The following is an 18,632-nucleotide window of genomic DNA, read 5'->3' as shown; positions in this document are numbered from 1 at the left end:
GGTCTTTGTGTTTGCTGTTCACTTTTCATGGAATGTCCTTCTCCCAGGTTTTGTCATGGCTATACTCTTACTTCATCTAGATCTCTGCTTAAACATTACTACCTTAGGAGAAGGCTTCCGTTCCCTGCTTTATTTGTCTTCAGAGTACTTATCTCTGCTTGGCTTTGAATCATATGGTGGTTCATTCATTTGTAGGTAGAAAGATGATAGATAGATAGATAGATAGATAGATAGATAGATAGATAGATAGATAGATAGATAGATGATAAGTATATTTACTTTTAGATTTTCTTCCTTTTCTATTTGGATGTAAACTTCATGAGAGTTGAAACTTCTTCATTACATAACTCCAGAGATTAAAAACGTAGCTCCTGTCTGCTAGTAGTCTCTCAAGGAAAGTGGGATGGATGGAAGGAAGGAAAGAAAGGTGGCCATAATATACAAGTAATGTTTTCTGTAAGCTATAATTTAGGAAAATTAATCTGGAGCTGGGGGAGGCCAACTGAAGACTCTGGCAGAAGTCTAGATTGCTAAGGGCCTAGATCAAGTTAAAATCCCTGCTCTAGTCTCTTCTCTATCCTTTTTCTCCTTTTTGCTATTATTCCATAGAACTATAGCAATATCAGTGGATGAGTGCCACTTAGCTTCACTAGTGACATTTGGAATTTGAAAACCTTCCTGTTTATTTTTCTTCTGTTTTTTTCCTTTCAGTCTTCTGCTATTTCTTCCTTATGGTGGTTGGAGATGGTAGGGTCTCAGTATTTTTTCCCCAAAACCTGTACTTACATGATTGATGGCACCTTGTACTAAAGAGGCTGCTTACTTTGGCTTTCTCATTTAAAGGTAGAAAAGAATGGGGGCTGGGAGGGGACCTGTAATACCTTTGGGTACAGTATTTCTGCCTCTTCCAAAAGCTTTGAGCATATTGAAGTAGTCATTATCTTCTTTCAGCTTAAGGCAACAAGCAAAAGTGGCTAAAGTAGGCCTGGTGCACGGTGTTGCACACCTAGTCCTAGCTACTCGGGAGACTGAGGCAGGAGGATCACTTGAGCCCAAGAGTTGGAGGCCAGCCTAGACAGCATAGAGCAAGACCCCCCATTTCTAAATAAAAGTTATAAAACTTTTTAAAAAGTGGCTAAAATGCTATTAGGTCATGCAGACAGGGCATTTTAATTCTGTGGGACTGGCTAGTTGTTTATATACTGGATGGCCTTAAACTGTTGGCAAGGCACATTAGTATGGTTAACCTCATGTACTAAGCAGCAAGATAAAGTCTCACACCAGCCGCACTGATTCAGGTGATGGTGAGTTCCTAGAAAGGGAGATTTTTCTCTTTTTTCTTTTAAAAAATAAGAAATAGTAATCAAGTTTAAAGTATGATACAAGCAATTGAAAGTGCCATTGTAAAGTAATAGTATAGTGATTGTGTTTGATCAGTGAGGAAATAACACTTAGATAAAAACTAATATATCACTTTTATATTAATATTCATATTATGTTAGCAGCTTTTTGTAAGGCAGAACATTTTATAAGGATAGTCACATTGCCCAAAAAGTAAATTTTCCTATGAATATAATAATTTAACATTTTAATTGAACATATACTTTAAGTATTTCTAGGTCTAAAGCTGATTGTTTTCAGTATGTATATTTAATCTATTATATGTGCTGTCTGACAAAATGTCTGTTTCCTACTTTAACTAAAATGTTCTCACTTTGAAGGGCGCTAACATTCTATTAACGGATAATGGTCATGTGAAATTAGGTAAGTAAATTGGAATTTTGTCACATGCACAAATGTGTTCTAAAATATAGTAAGTTTATGTTTTCCTTTGTAAGATCAACTTTTCCCTCCCCAGGGCAGCATCTGTGTTATTTTAGATGGAAGTCTCATCACAGAGCGAGTGTTACCTCTCTGTATCCATTTCCTCTTCTCTTAAGCAGCGATAAAATCTGTCCTTCACATAAGACAGATTTGTTATAAAGATACTGTGAGGTAGTATCCTTTGGGAAATCTTTCACCTCTAAACCCAGGAATGTGACTTCTAATAAGAAATCTGGACAAAATTATTTATAACCAAAAAATAAGACAAACAAAAATTTAAAAAAATTAGTAACTCCAGAAATCCTGCATTCTTTACATCAGCTTTTAAAATAAAATACATTATTACTTATATAAGAATGTAATTTAGATTCTGAATGTTGCTTTGTTTCGAACAGTAACTTGTATTACATTTTGTAACTTTTGGTTGTTAAAGTTACAATTAAAATAGAGTTCAAAACCTACAATGACTTAATTTGAAAGCTTAAAACAGATGTTCATATAGTAGTTTCATAAAGTCATTATCTGTTAGGTATTAAATGAAATATTTAATAACAAATATGAAACAATTTTGAACTATATAGTGTAAATCAAAATTTAAAATATGTATTTATTTTATAAAAATATAAATGACACTGTTTTGAACTACAGCCTATTGTAGAACTAATCAGATTTTAAAATATGTGTGTAATAATTAACATTTAACAAAATAAAATTTTCCTAAGTAACCTCTAAATATGAGAAAACAGAAAAGTCCTATTCTTTTCAGTTATCTAACTATTCATTGCCCAGTGAACAGTTCCTATTAGCAGTTTAATATTTTGTGGCAATGTTATATGTCTTGCTCAAGTACATACTGTTTATGTCTTAGTTGAGAAGGATTTACAAATCATCATCACTAAACTAGACAGTATTAGAACTCAACATACTTATCTTAAAGAATAGTAACAAATTGCACATCAAAATTAATTTCCTGATAGTAATTGATAATGGTACTAGAATGTATTGCTAAACTAAGATTTGGGGAATATTCTGTTTGGATATCTTTTCAAGCTATATGGATTTATCAATAGACTTACTGGTTTATTTGATGTCAGTCATCATGGATATGCAGAGAGTAAATGGAATGTAATACTATGTAAAGGTCCCTTCCAGTGATACTCCTTGAATTTCAGGTCCCAGGAATTAGAGATTATAATATTAATAAATCTGGCAGCTTAGATTCTCTCAGCTGTCTCTCATCAAAATTATTTGTTCTTGACCTTTGTTGTTATTTGATTTATGTGGGTGATATATGGGAATCTATTTGGTTATGATACACACTGACTGCTTTTGTGATGTTTAGTGCTAGTTCGTTAAAGTTAAAAATTTTAATGTAATATTTTAAAATATCTCACATTTCTGTGAAATCAACCTAATAAAAATAATTATTGAAAGTTTCTTTTCATATTGCCTTAACACTTTTATTTTCTCTTAGTTTTCTTTTCTAAATATTTCTCATTTTTTTAATAGCTGATTTTGGAGTATCTGCACAGATAACAGCTACAATTGCCAAACGGAAGTCTTTCATTGGCACACCATATTGGTAATTGTATTTTAATTGATATTTAGGTTTTTGTTCTACTATTATTGGGTACAACATTTCTAAAAAATGTAGTAGATTGGTCAAAATTTTTAGGACTAAGACATTAAGAAAAAGGTCATCATGAGAGGCCGAGGCGGGTGGATTGCTCAAGGTCAGGAGTTTGAGACCAGCCTGAACAAGAGCGAGACCCCGTCTCTACTAAAAATAGAAAGAAATTAATTGGCCAACTAAAAATATATAGAAAAAATGATCCAGGCATGGTGGCGGCGCATGCCTGTAGTCCCAGCTATTCAGGAGGCTGAGGCAGCAGGATTGCTTGAGCCCAGGAGTTTGAGGTTGCTGTGAGCTAGGCTGATGCCACGGCACTCTAGCCCAGGCAACAGAGTGAGATCTGTCTCAAAAAAAAAAAAAAGTCATCAGTAGTAAAGTAACTTAGCCATGTACATTTGTAGGTGGATTACATGGCCAAAAAATATTCTACCATTTTATTTTTCATTAATTTGAAAATGCTTTAAAGATTGATACGGCTTTCAGGAACCTTGATACAGTTCTAGCTTTGCTGGAGAAACCTGATCCTTGCTCCTATAAATAAAACATGTATTTTCACAGATGTTTTTATGTCTTTCTCCGCTCCCATTTCTAGTCCATATTCTAATTAGTCTTTCAACATTACATTGTTCAGAGTACCCCTTTACTCAGAACTTTTTGGCATGTTTTGGTTGTCAACAAGATCAAATGCAGATTTCTTGACGTGTGGAATCTTCTGTGGTCTGGCTTCTACCTACTTTATTAACCTTAATTCCTTATTAATCTCTTCCACAGACTTTCTTTTCTAATCTCATTTGTCTGCTGGGTATTCTTCGACTGCCCTGTAAAAACCTCCTTCATTTATTCACTCAATAGTTTTTGGCCACAAAACTATGTGCAGAGGTGATATTAAGTGTTATCATTATAGTGGTAGATGGATATAGAGCTTTTTTTTTGGTCACACCCAGTACTTTGTCGAAAGTGACAGTGCTCTGGCAGTCCTGCCGTCCTTCAGCTGATATGCTGCCAGTCCCCCGGTGCCCTCCTCATCTGACTCATCAGCAGTGGTGTGGCAGTAATTGTTACCACTTAATGTTTTTGTACAGAAGATATGATACATAACACTTGTATGTAGATTTGTCTTTTATCAAGAATATATTTAAAAAGTAAATTAGTGTTAAAAAGGCTTATAGGAAAAACTCTTCTTGTATCTTCTGCTGTCTCAAGGATTAACCATTATTTATACAATTTGTGTTATGATAGGTGAAGATCTTGGCTGTCCTCATCTTCCATTCATCTTATCCTTCCAGTGACTGACTTGTGGAGTCAGTTAATATACTATTATTATACTTGAAAAATATTTTCTGGATTTTAATAATTTCATTTTTAATTTTGTTAGTTTTTGGGTTTTTTAAAATCCCTGATTAAGACCTCCTATACCTTCCCACATTTTACAGTTTTGTAAATAATTTTCAAGACCATAAAGTCTGTCAGATTGTCAGTCCTGTCTGTCTGGTTGGTTGGTTGGTTGGTTTTGCTCTTGTTTTTTTACTGAAATAATTCTTCCCTGAATCCTCTTGCCTCCTCAGTCCAGCCTGAACTATTTATTCTCCTGCTCTTTTGTGTAGCTCTGCCCTGGGAGTTTTTCATCTTCAGTTTGGGATTCTTTTCTTAGATTGTCTTTCATGATTTACTCCCTCTTTTTTGTGAAACGTGTTTTAAATCTTTCTGAAAAAGAGTGCACGAGGAATAAAATTTCTGAGACTTTGCATGTCTAGCCTTGCACATTATTGTTAATTTGGGTGGGTATAGAATTCTAGGTTGCAATTTGCAAGGTATTGTGCTAGTATTTTCTTTTCTGTGGTGCCCATGGGAAGTATGATGCCATTATGATCCATGATCCTTTGAATGTAACTCCTTCACCCAGAATCATTCCTTGTGTTTTGATATTCCATAATGATAGACCACAGAATATTTTGGTTTGTTTTTTCAGTTGTTTTTACTTTTATTTGTTGTACTTGGCATTTGTGCTTTTCAATCCAGAGATTCTTGTCTTTGCAGTTATGGGAAATACTCTTATATTACTTGATAATTTCTTTGCTATACTTTTTCCTACTCTTTCTTTCTAGGACTCAATAGTTAATTTCTTGGACCACTTAAAATAATCCATTAATTTTCTTATATCTTCTCTCACTTTTTAAAAATCTTTTCTGCTTTCTATAAGAATTTCTCAAATTTTTCTCTCACATTTTCATGATAAAGGTTTCTCTCAAATAAATGTCTGATAATCCTTGTAATTTGGTTCACGTTGAAGAGCAAGATACTAAGAATTGATTCATAACATAACTCTTTGTGCATAGGAGGTAGGGTATAAACCTGGTTGTTAGTGTTGTAGAACTGGGCAAGTGAAGGAACCTGGGGGACTCATTGTTCAGTATACACACACTTCTCCTTAATCTTGTCATCTCCCTTTAACCTCTGCTCCCCTTTGTTCCTGGTATCTTAGTCTGAAGCCTCTTTTGTTTGTCTTGGTCCTTATCCAGTGGGAATGAGGAAAAAGTAATTGCTGGGCTTTCTTTACTGGATGAGATTGGGAATCTGAAGGACTGTTGACACTTTCAAATACTCCTGTTTTCAACCCAACCTCAACCCTACTTTTGCTACTTTTTAATCCTAACTTGTCAACATTTCTGGGATTCTTAGGGGCTGATTGGCTTGTTCTTTTCCTTGGCACCCAAGAAGGTTTGCCCTACCTCCTGTTTGCTACATCATTTCTATTCTCCTGTCTATTTTCAGTCTTTGTGTGTTGTGGTTCTAGGTAAAATATGTCTCTTGGACTTTTCAAAGATGATGTGTGTTTATATTTTTCTTTGTTCTTTTTGTTTGGGGTCGATTTCTGGGAGGAGTGAAGGCTTGAAGTGCTATCTGTCATTATTTTTAAGTACTCCATCTTCTCAATTTTATTTTAAACATCTGAACAAGCTCTCTCATTCAATCCTCAGGGTCTAGCCTGATTCTATACACATATTCACTAAATGTTTGTTGATGATGACTGATCTCCAGCAGCTTTAGAGATTAAAAACTAATGTCATTCCTCTTACGATAGTGTGGGAAGTATCTCGGAAACATGTGAAATTGTGAATTAGGTAAAGTTACTTTTCTGAATACTTCCCCTCTATATCTCTCTCTCTAGTATCATGTCTTTCTCACCTAAACTCTGGGGATATGGAATCTCTCTCTTCCAAAGTGATTAGGTTGGTAGTTACTCAGTTATTCAGAAAGTCTACTGAAGTGGCAGTTCTCAATGTAATACATATGTACCTAAACATTTCATTTCAATTTAAGGCATGTATGTACATTTATTCAACAATCTTTTGATACAGAACTAAGTCCTTTTCTTTGAGTGGATCACTTATTAGAGTTCCATCTTAGTAGTGCAAACCACACCCATAAAGCATCAACTATATTTCCCAGTTTGTGTTTTCCTAAGGTGCAGTGAGAACTTAGATGTGTGAAGCATGTGATTTTTTCCCCCCTTAGGTTTATTGAGGTATAAATTTACCCTTATTAGGTACAGAAGTCTATGAATGTTTAGAAACTTGTGTGCTATGGTGGTAAGAAACACCACCACAATCAAGTTAAAACGGATTGCCATCATCCAAAAAAATTTTCTTTCGTGCTTTCTCCTGGCAGCCCTAGCCTCTGTTAACCCCTGATCTGATTTCTGTCTCTTTAGTTTTACCTTTTCTTCAAATGGCATACAGATAACATCATATAGTCCTATAGTCCTCCCAGTCTTTTCTAGTTGTCATATTCTTACCTAATTTGCCAGATTTTTTTCATCTATCTTTAGACATTTGTCTTTAACAAGTTCTTCTGAAGTGTTCACTGATATTTTTAACCGTATCGCCTGTGTGCATTTCACACCCTACTAAGGCATTTCTACCAGGTACCTAGAATCTAGTCACCAATAAAGTAATAAATGACATACTTGAGGGGTTTTTTTGTTTTTGTTTTTAACTTTACTAACTTCCTTGACTTTTCTGAAATCTTACCAAGAAGACAAATGTACATGTATCAGGCTACCTACTTAAATTGCTCTTTGATAGGGGAGAGTTGAGATGTTTATTTCAATTAGTTGTTTTCAAAATGGTTGTTTAGGATTTCACATGTTTATATTTGAAAATTAATCATTAAAATCAAATGCAAATTTATAGAAGTAGAATAAGACTGTAGGAAAGTTAAAAGAAACAAAAAAAATTACTGAATTTGGGCAACTTTCCTCTAGATAAATACATTCTTAAAAAGTAGCTACTCATTTTATAACTTTTCTGTTGCTATAATAATACTGAAAAAAGCCAAATAAATGTGTAGTAAATAAAAATTAAATACTAAATACGAAGATTATTGGTACCCCGAGGGATAGTTTTGGTGAAATGAAAACAGAGACCATTTTGCAGTTTAATTAAAAATTATAGATTGTTTATTGCAAATGTTATTTCTCTGTAGAATTTTGGATGTACAGAGAAGAAAGATTGGGAATGTGGATGATCTTTGGGCATATTGCTCTATTATAATTGTACACTTTTATAAACCTTAGTAAGTAGTATAACAAAGTAACAAAGGGCTCAGTAGTAGAGGCTTGGGATGGAGGATCCTACGAGATGTCAAGATCTTGGAAAAGGTGGACCTTTTAAGTACTATATATTTGTTTTTCAGAAGTCAAGGCCTACCTCTCCCTTAATTTACTTATTTATTTTTTTAATTTTATTTTTCATCTTTTTATTTTTGGCTGGATAAGTTTATCCAAAGGAAAGAGGACTCTCCCTTAATTTAGATAGTGATAATTCCATGTGCCTCTGGGGGGACTGACTATGAGTAAAATGCAATAAACAGAAGGTTTTTCTTTTCTGGGATATTTCTTTCAGGATGGCTCCAGAAGTCGCAGCTGTTGAGAGGAAAGGGGGGTACAACCAGCTCTGTGATCTCTGGGCGGTGGGAATCACTGCCATAGAACTTGCCGAGCTGCAGCCTCCTATGTTCGACTTACACCCAATGAGGTCAGTGTGTCATAAAGTTGGAGAATCTTATGCTTAAATTAATTTTTTTCTCTTCTTAGTATTATTTATTTTGTCATGAACAAATGATTTTCTTAGTCTTGCTTTACCTTATTTGGGAATAAATAGTAATAGAATTCATATTCGCATTAAAATGTGAAATATTAAAATGCTGTGTGATGATTTGTTAATTTTTCAGAGCATTATTTCTAATGACAAAAAGCAATTTTCAGCCTCCTAAACTAAAGGATAAAATGAAGTGGTAAGTATTTTTGTGTTATTCACTTTTACAGTAAGATGACCAAAAAAGAATTAAAATGTGAAAGTCTAATTTTCAAAATTTCTTAGGTCAAACAGTTTTCATCATTTTGTGAAAATGGCACTTACCAAAAATCCAAAAAAAAGGCCTACTGCTGAAAAATTATTACAGGTATTATTCTTGCCTTGAAATGTATATATTTTTCAAAAGATAAAATGCCAATCAGATTTCTAGTAAGTGTTCTGTACTATATTTTATTTTTATAGCACCCTTTTGTCACACAACCTTTGACACGGTCTTTGGCAATTGAGCTGTTGGATAAAGTGAATAATCCAGATCATTCCACTTATCATGATTTTGATGATGATGATCCTGAGGTAGGAATTGTTTTTCCCAACTGGTATATGTAACATATGTACATATGTGTATGTTATGTTATGTATGTATGTACATGTCAAAATCAGTTTTTTAAATTTCTGGGTCTAGTTTAAATTAAAAAGCTCTTACGGAGATAATTAACTCTGAATTTGTCTCTCTTGGGAAGTTATGTGCTAGATTTTTTTTTATTGGCTACTTATAGGTGACTATTGTCTGAAAATGACACAGGCAAATCATTTAATCCACTTGTTGAAATTACTGTAGTTATTTCAAAATAGTCATTTTAGATGAAGTTGCCAAATGAGTCATCCACTGTAAAAGGAAAAGCAAATGTGAAGTATCTAAAGAAGATGTTAGAATACTCAAAATTTCTCTTCAGCTTGCTTCTTTAAAAAAATACTCTTACCATATTTTATGAATTATTAGAGATTCATGAAATCCATGATTTTGTTGGTGACTAAAACTCTAATTGTCCATTATGGAAATGTTAAAAAAAATGAGACAGGATAGTTGTTAGAGAATAGAGTAACCCTAATATGATGGAAGCATGGATATTATTAATTGACGTTTCACTTCTGTTAGCATATTTAACATTCCTAGCACAACTATTCCTAATAGTTGTAGCACCCAAGATAAGCTCTCACTATATGTGACATGGCAGAATTCTATTATTGGTTCTGTAAACAAAAGTGGATGTCCTTGAACTCTGCTAGCTTTATGGAAGGCACTTAAAATGTCTTTCTTCTTATAATCAATTAACTTCTTAAAATACATATCAGTTTTATTCCTGACATGCCAGAGGTTCCATTTTCAAAAGGTTTCCTTAAGTCATATTTTTCAGTTTATTCTTTATCTTATACTGGAACCCTTGACAAATCTCATATTGAGACATGCAGAGTATAAGTTTACCAGTACTCCTTTGCAGTCACTTAAATGTGAACTAGTTAGGTTCTGTAAATTATGACAAATCTCATATTGAGACATGCAGAGTATAAGTTTACCAGTACTCCTTTGCAGTCACTTAAATGTGAATTAGTTAGGTTCTGTAAATTATGACAAATCTCATATTGAGACATGCAGAGTATAAGTTTACCAGTACTCCTTTGCAGTCACTTAAATGTGAACTAGTTAGGTTCTGTAAATTATTACAAACCTTCTTTACAAAGGTTTCTTTAAAGGAAAAGAATTGAATATTGGCATTATTCCTGCTCATGGAAGCTATAATGGTATACCTGTAACCTAGAGGAACTGAGAAAGAATGAAGAACACTTTTTTAATAAAAAAAAGCTTCTGAAAAACGTAAAATGCTATGAGTCCATCTAAGCATAAGTTATACAGTTTTTGACAATTACTTAAATCAGTTATGGTTCCAATTGTGGCAAAGAGCAAAATTCAAACTAATACCCCCAATAAATGTATATATTAATATGTGTATATTTTTAATATGATTTTTAGGTACTTTAGATACTAAAGTTTCCCTTTAGGTACTTTATATGTGTACATTTTTAATATCATTTTTTAAAAAAATATCTGTTGAAGAATAAATCCTTAAAAGGCTTCTGGTATCATCAAATAATCAGTCATCATTAAATAATAGATGCAAATGGTAATCTTTACACTGTTATCTTTCCCTGCCCCTTGCCCATCCTTTCCCTTCCTTCTTTTCTTTCTTTCCTTTTGAGAGACATGGTCCCCCTCTTGTCTTCCAGGCTGGAGTGCAGAAGCACAATCATAGCTCACTACAGCCTGGAACTCTTGGGCTCAAGTGATCCTCCACTTCAACCTCCCGAGTAGCTGGGACTATAGGTGCTTGCCAGTTTTTTTTTTTTTTTTTTTTTTTTTTGAGACAGAGTCTTGCTTGTTGACCAGGCTAGAGTGAGTGCCATGGCATCAGCCTAGCTCACAGCAATCTCACACTCCTGGGCTCAAGCAATCCTTCTACCTCAGCCTCCCGAGTAGCTGGGACTACAGGCATGCGCCACCATGCCCGGCTAATTTTATATATATATTAGTTGGCCAATTAATTTCTTTCCATTTATAGTAGAGACGGGTCTTGCTCTTGCTCAGGCTGGTTTCGAACTCCTGACCTCGAGCAATCCGCCCGCCTCAGCCTCCCAGAGTGCTAGGATTACAGGCGTGAGCCACCGCGCCCGGCTTGCCAGTTTGTTTTTATTTTTAGAGACAAGATCTCACTACATTGCCCAAGCTGGTCTTGAACTCCTGACATCAAGCAGTTCTCCCACCTCAGCCTCCCAAAGTACTGGGATTATAGGTGTGAGCCACTGCACCCAGTCCCAGAATTTCTTGATGTCAGAATAGATCCAAAGTGCTTAGTGTACTTGATTCATCCTTGTAAAATGAATCTAGACAAGTCTAATGTTGCACATATAAATAAGTGGGATAGGCTGGGCATGGTGACTCACACCTATAATCCCAGCACCATGGGAGGCCAAGGTGGGAAAATCATTTGAGGCCAGGAGTTTGAGGCCAGTCTGGGCAAGATAGCGAGACCCCTGTCTCTACAAAAATTTAAAAACTAGTTTGGTGTAGTGGCATGTACCTGTAGTCCAGCTACTGGGGAGGTTGAGACAGGAAGATTGCTTGAGCCCAGAAGTTTGAAACTGCAGTGGGCTATGATCATACCACTGCACTCCAGCCTGGGCAGCAGAGCAAGACCCCATTTCTTTAAAAAAAAAAAAAATCAGAACACATTATTACTTGTATTTAATTTCATATGTATTTAATCTAGTGACAGAAGTGCTCTCTACAAGTAATAATTTGTGTTAAGTGGGTAATAAAAATATTTTCACCTTCATAGTTTGAGCTGTGATTATGGTTATCCTTTTTTATAGCATTTGCAAAATTGTTGTATTTTGTTCCCATTTTTACTTGAAATATTTTTTCATATTTGGGTTATATCGTGGATCAAACTGACCTGATTATCCAATGCCACATATTGATTTCATTCTATTCTAGCCACTTGTTGCTGTACCACATAGAATTCACTCAACAAGTAGAAATGTGAGAGAAGAAAAAACACGCTCAGAGATAAACTGTAAGTATATACTACACACAGTTCATAATTTAACAATGGAAAAATAAGATTTCAAGTTACAATTTAGTTACCATTTCTTGTCTAACAAACAGTTTTCTTACTAAAACACTGTTAAAGTTTAAGTAGAACAGTAAGAATTTTATTTTCCTTATTCCTGTGGAATTTTTGGTGGCAGGGATACAAGGTGTATATTTATGTTGTTACTGTTTGGGAGGAGAAATAAAATTCTCAGAATAAACAGGATAGAAGTAATCAAGGCAATGCTTCTTAAACTCATATGTGCCTGTAACTCACGTATAGAGCTTGTTAAAGAACAGCTTCTGATTGGGTAGATCTGGGATGTGATCTGAGATCCTTTACTTCTAATAAGCTTCCAGGTTACGCACATGCTGATGGGTCCAAGGGCCATCAGTACTTTGAGTAGCAAGGAGAGAGAGAAAGGTCTGCAGACTGGCTTAGCATCTGAGTAACCTGGGAGCTTTTGAAATGTATTCTCAGGCCCCACTTTTTCAGAGTGTCATTTGCTAAGTCTTGGGTTGGCCTAGGAAACCTTTTAAAATAGACCTCCAGGTAATTCCTATGGACAGCCAAGTCATGGGCTCACTGAGACAAGTCATTTATTCACATAGGATCCAGTACTATCAACTCATTAACGATACTCTGTCAATAGAAATCCTGGAACAATAATGCTCTAACTTTTTATTCCTTAAAAGCACTTATTCCCAATGACTTAGAATGCTAATTTAATGCAGTCAGGTTTATGATTAACAGTTTTCTGTAAGCTAAAGACTCATCGCAGGGGACCTGAAATCCTAAATGACCTTACTGAAGTTAGGTAATATAGTAACTTAAGATGACTACTATTAAGAAATTGTCCTCAATTTTTGGCTACATTAATAATGTTGATAATGATCTAGCTCATATTTTAATTAAGATGAATCAATCTCTTAATCTCAAAAGCCATGTAAGTTAAGTAAGGGCAGACCCTATCACCGTTTGATATGGTGCGGGGAATAAAAGAAAGGCAGAGGTGAAGAGATTTGACTGTGGGATTGAGTCATACAGTGTGTTAACAGCAAATCATACATCTCTCAACTTCCTTCTAGTTCACTGGTCTTTCACAAACACTGCTTCACTTCAGGAACCACCTCAGTCTATTATGTGGCTTTTACAGTGGGAATTATTTGAGTCCCTTGTGAACCTTCCCTTGGGATTTTGGCCAGACCATACAATGTATATTAAGTTCTTGGGCAAAGTTTTATGCTGGTGATACCTGGAAATGCTCTTAACAGGAGGAAACACCTGAAAGAAAGCATGGTGGGTTATATAAAAAGCTCAGGAGTGGGATCTGGTCCTTTGTTTGCCAACAACTAGTTGCATGACCACACAAAATTATTTTTGAAGTTCCTTCTGCAGCCACAAGATTTAAATTTGCTAATTTCCCTGTTATGAAAATGACAACCTTAACAAATGAGAGCATTTTTCATTATTTTTTAATATACACAAGTAATTATGAAATATCTTTTTCATTTCTTTAATATACAGAAAATAATTAGAGATGCTTATAGTTGATTTTAAAAATTGTATGTATTCAGTACTATTAAATCTAAAGTACCTTCTATCTTGTTATCTAATTCTATTAAAAAATTATTTCCAGGTGCTTTATAGCAAAGTGTAGTTATTTCTGAATCACTCTATGCTAATTTATATCAGTGATTCTCAACTTCTAAATGCATATGCATGTGTGTGCTGTTTGAAACTAGACATCTTATACCTCAATTTTTCTGAGATTCTGATATGCTCTCCTTTTGGCAGGAGCAAGTGATACATGTGTGTTATAATAGACATCCCTCCTTTTTTCCTGTTTGCCAGAAATATGGGTGTCATATCCCTCTGGCATGCTAGGGTAACAGCAGGATTAAAAATGACTACTTTTAATAATTTGGGGGTTTGGTATTGGAGGCTCTCAAGTCTTATTCAGTTCTCTAACAAATGTCTACTTTTCGGAATGTTTTATTATTTCATGTGAGACATGATATATAGAAGAATGCTCACTAATCCTGTTATCTATAAAGGCAGCCTTTGGAAAAATGATTTATTTTAATAATGGGTGTGTATTTGTTCCTCTTGATGTTTTATGTTTACAGTTACTTGTTACATCTCCATGCAACCAGTGTTTTCTCTTTACTAAACTAAATGGTGTTTAGTCAACATATATGTAAAAATGGACTCATTTGCCCGAAGGATATTACTTTTTCCCTTTTAGGAAGGCCCCTGTGCCTTCAATTAAATATGATAAGCAAAGACTTGATTAAGAAGAAATAATTGTGGTGCTCTTCTTATCTGCCATAGTAGCATCAGTTTTGACCCATAATGGCTAATGAAGGGTCAGCGTGTGATTATGTTGGAGCTGTCTCAAAGACACTAAGAAAGAGTTTTCCTCTGGACTTTAAAATATAGATTTGTGGTGGTATAGATTTGTGGTGGGTGGTCTCACATACATTTAAGGAGAGATGGTAGAGGAAGTAGAGATCAGAACCAATAGACAGTTACAGATAGCTGGGAGGTTTTTTTTACATTTTGAGAACATTATAAATAGCACTGCAGACTGGGATGATTGACCAACAGTTGTTGAAAAGTAGCTGGAAGATTCTTTGGCGGAAACTTATCATAACTTTAGGGAATTTGAAGAGAACAGAAAAATGATACCAGTGTAAGGGATGAATCTCTATAGGGACTTTGCTCCCCTTTCTGAGAACGTGTTCTCCATCCACCGAGTGCGGGTATGGGGATACTGAAAATTCCTGCACTTATATACCAGTTACGGCTTTTAGTAAGATAGCATCCCTGCACTCAGGGATTATGCGCTCTAGTAGGAAAAGCAAGCCTATTCACAGGTGACAATAATCCTCATGTAACTGTATTACAGATTTCATTTTGCATTTTGAAAACAAGTGCAGGTGAGAGCTATTTGGTAGTGCTTTATCAAGATGAAGTATATGTTTTAATACCTTAGACAAAATTATTTTGTAATCTTTGATGTGTGATCATACATCACACATGTTCATGTGATCGTATGGGAACAGGTGTGACGGACCCATTCTTGTAGAGCCTACTTATCTCTAAGGGCCATTTAATATCTGCACCATTAACAGCTAAAAAGCATATACATCAATAACTAGAGAGCTATGTTTCTCAACCATTTGTTTTTTACTTAATGCCTCCTATTGCTAAATATTCAAATCTCATGGTCTTTAATTGGTATTAACATTCACAATGAAGTTACATACAAAAGAAGTTATAAAAATGATTATGCTTTGAAACCTCACTTTTTTCTTGACCTTGGTTGAAAATTGCTGGTTTTGGTACTTACTGGTTGAAATTTAATGTATTATGGCTACTTTTCTTCTTTTTCATGTTTTGTATTTGTGCCTCTGTTTTTATCTCAGGGGTCTTGAATGCTTTACCCAGGTTGTAAAAACAGATAATGATAATGAGATACAGAAATTAAAGGTAAAGATAGTGAAACATTCAATACATGAGAATAGCAAAGAAAAAGGTGAATGTAGTATAGTTCATTTATGTCTACTCTAGCTAATTTATACTTTAGCTGCAGTAATATATTGTTAACTAATTTGCTATTGTTATGTAGCAAATTACCCCCCAAAATTTAGCAACTTAAAACAATAGACATTTATGGTCTCACACAGATTTAGAGAGTCAGGAATGCAAGACATCTTAGTGATGTGATTCCAGCTCTGGGTCTCATTCCATCTGAGTGATCCCAGCTCTGGGTCTCATGAAATTGCAGTCAGGATGTCAGCTGGGGCTGCAGTAATCTGAAGGCTTGACTAGGCTGGAAGGTTGATGAGGTGGAGGTCTCTCTTCCTTGCCACATCGCCTCCCCTTAGGGCTGCTTACAGTGTAGCTTCCTCTAGAGCAAGTGCTCCAATAGAGAGAGCCCAGGACAGAAGCCTTATTTTGGAAATGATATACCATTGCTTCTACTGTGTTCTTTCAGTCACACTGACCAATCCAGTGTGGAAGTGTTGTGAATACTAGGGGCCATCTTGTAGGCTGGCTTCCACAAGCAATCTGCAGCAACTGCCGACTACCCACTTAAATACTGAGTTAAGATTGTCTCTATTTTATGTTGGATCACAACGAAGTCGCAAGTTAGATCCTGACTATATAACATACGTGTAATTTTGTTCATCTTTTTTGCTATGGAAAAGGCCTAGGATTAACATGTTAAAGCTTTAGTAATTTAAGACTTTCTTGAGCTTTTTCCAGCTAACAGATTCTCTGTTTAAATATTGGATTGAAAAGCAGACTTACAAATGGCAACAGGTATATGCAAAAATGTTCAACCTCACTGATGTGAAAGGAATGCAAGTCAAAACCACAACAAGATTTTATTTCATCCCAGTTAAAATGGCTATTATCAAAAATCCAAAAAATAACAGATGCTAGCAAGGTTACAGAGAAAGAGAACTCTTGTACGTTCTTGGCGGGAATGTAAATTAGTAGAGCCACTGTGGAAAACAGTATGGAGGTTCCTCAAAAACTAAAAATAAAAGTACCATATGATCCAACAGTCCCATTGATGGATATATATCCAAAAGAAAGGAAATCAGTATATTAAAGAGAGATCTGCTCTCTCATGTTTATTCCAGCACTATTCACAATAACCAAGATATGGAATCCGCCTAAGTGTCCATCAGCAGATGAACAGATAAAGAAAATGTGGCACATACGCACAATGAGATATTTTTCAACCATAAAAAAGAATAAAATCTGTCATTTGCAGCAGCATTTTTAAGATACTGGGCTAAAAAGACAATAGACACCTTCCAGCTTCTGTTTACTGCTTGTTTGCTAACCGCAAGGCATCATGAGTATATTATGGGATGCAGAGGAAAAAGACAAAGAGAGCAGAAACCTGAGTCTCTCAGCTAGGACCCGGAACAGGTTACGGCCTATCAGGGGCAGGCTACAGTAAAAATCACTGTGGGGGTGGATGCATGACCAGTGTGTAAACAACTAAGTTATAAAAAAGGGACTAACACACAAAGGAGGGTCCCTGCCTGGAGAAGAGGCCACTGCGCTGGCACTCTGGGGGCTCGGACCCTAGCTGGAGCTAGACAATAAAACTCCTTTGATAATTACAGCCTCGGTGAATCTGTCTCTCTGTCCTGTGGCCTTGTAAATCTCAAATATAACACATTAACAAACTGGAAGTCATTATGTTAAAGTGAAATAAACCAGGCACAGACAGACAAATATTGCATGTACTCATTCCTATGTGGTAGCTAAAAAAGTTGAGCTCGTTAAGGTGGAGAGTAGAATGATGGTTACCAGAGGTTGGGAAGAGGACGGGTGTGGTGAAGAAAGGTTGATTAATGGGTTCAAACATTAGATAGAAGTAATAAGTTCTGGTGTTCAGTAGCACAGTACGGTGACTATAGTTAACAATAACTTGCTGTATATTTCAAAATAGCTAGAAGGTTTGGAATGTGCCCTACACAAAAAAATGATAACTGTTTGAAGTGTTAAATAGCTTAATTACCCTGTTTTGATCATTATGCATTATATGCATATATTAAAATATCACATGTACCCTATAATACTTATAATTATTATGTATCCATTAAAAATTGAAAAAAAACTTTTCATTGTGATCGATGTGTGGTAGATGTTAAAATTAAATGTTTTGCCATGAGGTAGCTTTTTAAATTATTACATCATTAAGAATATAGAAACACATCATTGCTTTACTTTTTTTCTTTTTTAGTTGGCCAAGTAAAATTTGATCCACCCTTAAGGAAGGAGACAGAACCACATCATGAACTGGTAAGTAGTGTAATCTTGGAATGTTAACACTGAAAATAAATATTTTAATTTGTCTTTTTAAGATGTTAGTACTGACTATAAAAGCTAGTCATTAATATTTTCAAAAGCATTTGGGGAATCAAAAAGATAAGAAATTCTAAAATTCAGAATAAATAAATCTGTGTTGCTGAGATTGAATATTTTCAAAATTATTTTAGAAGAAATCTAGTTTTACCATTCTCTGATTAAATGTTTTTAATGTTGGCCTTTTAATTATCTTTTCATTTTTGTTTTTTCCATTTTTGAGGGGCTTTTGAGGTATGTATATATTTGGATAAATGCCATGGTTTCCAAGCATCAGAGTAGAGTCAGATCTGTTTAGAGTACTAAAACTCAGGAAGATGAGGCATACGCAGTAGTTCAAGCTTGTCATTCATTTAAGGCTAATAACTATGAATATTCTTTTCGTGATTCTTTAATACTCCTTTCAGATATATGATACTATATTAGATGTGGTCTTAGAAGCAAAATATTTTGAAAATATTTGAGACATTAATATTCTGTGAAAGAATAAAAAATCAGACATTGGGAAAAACAAAATTAATCCTAATGAAATTA

At 34.9% G+C, this 18,632-nt stretch overlaps 1 protein-coding gene across 7 annotated transcripts in view; it reads left to right on the top strand.

Annotated features, from left to right (window-relative positions):
• MAP4K3 (mitogen-activated protein kinase kinase kinase kinase 3) overlaps positions 1-18,632 on the top strand; it is a 153,327-nt gene that overhangs the window by 87,446 nt on the left and 47,249 nt on the right. For all 7 annotated transcript variants that reach the window (XM_012788510.2, XM_012788507.2, XM_012788509.2 and 4 more), the window contains 8 exons: positions 1,722-1,764; positions 3,334-3,406; positions 8,362-8,493; positions 8,690-8,752; positions 8,839-8,920; positions 9,016-9,126; positions 12,104-12,182; positions 17,977-18,035. In XM_012788510.2, the coding sequence (XP_012643964.1) occupies positions 1,722-1,764; positions 3,334-3,406; positions 8,362-8,493; positions 8,690-8,752; positions 8,839-8,920; positions 9,016-9,126; positions 12,104-12,182; positions 17,977-18,035 (642 nt within the window). The remainder of the gene's footprint in view (positions 1-1,721; positions 1,765-3,333; positions 3,407-8,361; positions 8,494-8,689; positions 8,753-8,838; positions 8,921-9,015; positions 9,127-12,103; positions 12,183-17,976; positions 18,036-18,632) is intronic.

Source organism: Microcebus murinus, chromosome 3 (assembly GCF_040939455.1).
Source record: "Microcebus murinus isolate Inina chromosome 3, M.murinus_Inina_mat1.0, whole genome shotgun sequence".
In the NCBI taxonomy this organism is placed as follows: Eukaryota; Metazoa; Chordata; class Mammalia; order Primates; family Cheirogaleidae; genus Microcebus; species Microcebus murinus.
Note: the sequence above shows the minus strand (reverse complement) of the source record. Positions and strands in the feature narration are given on the sequence as shown.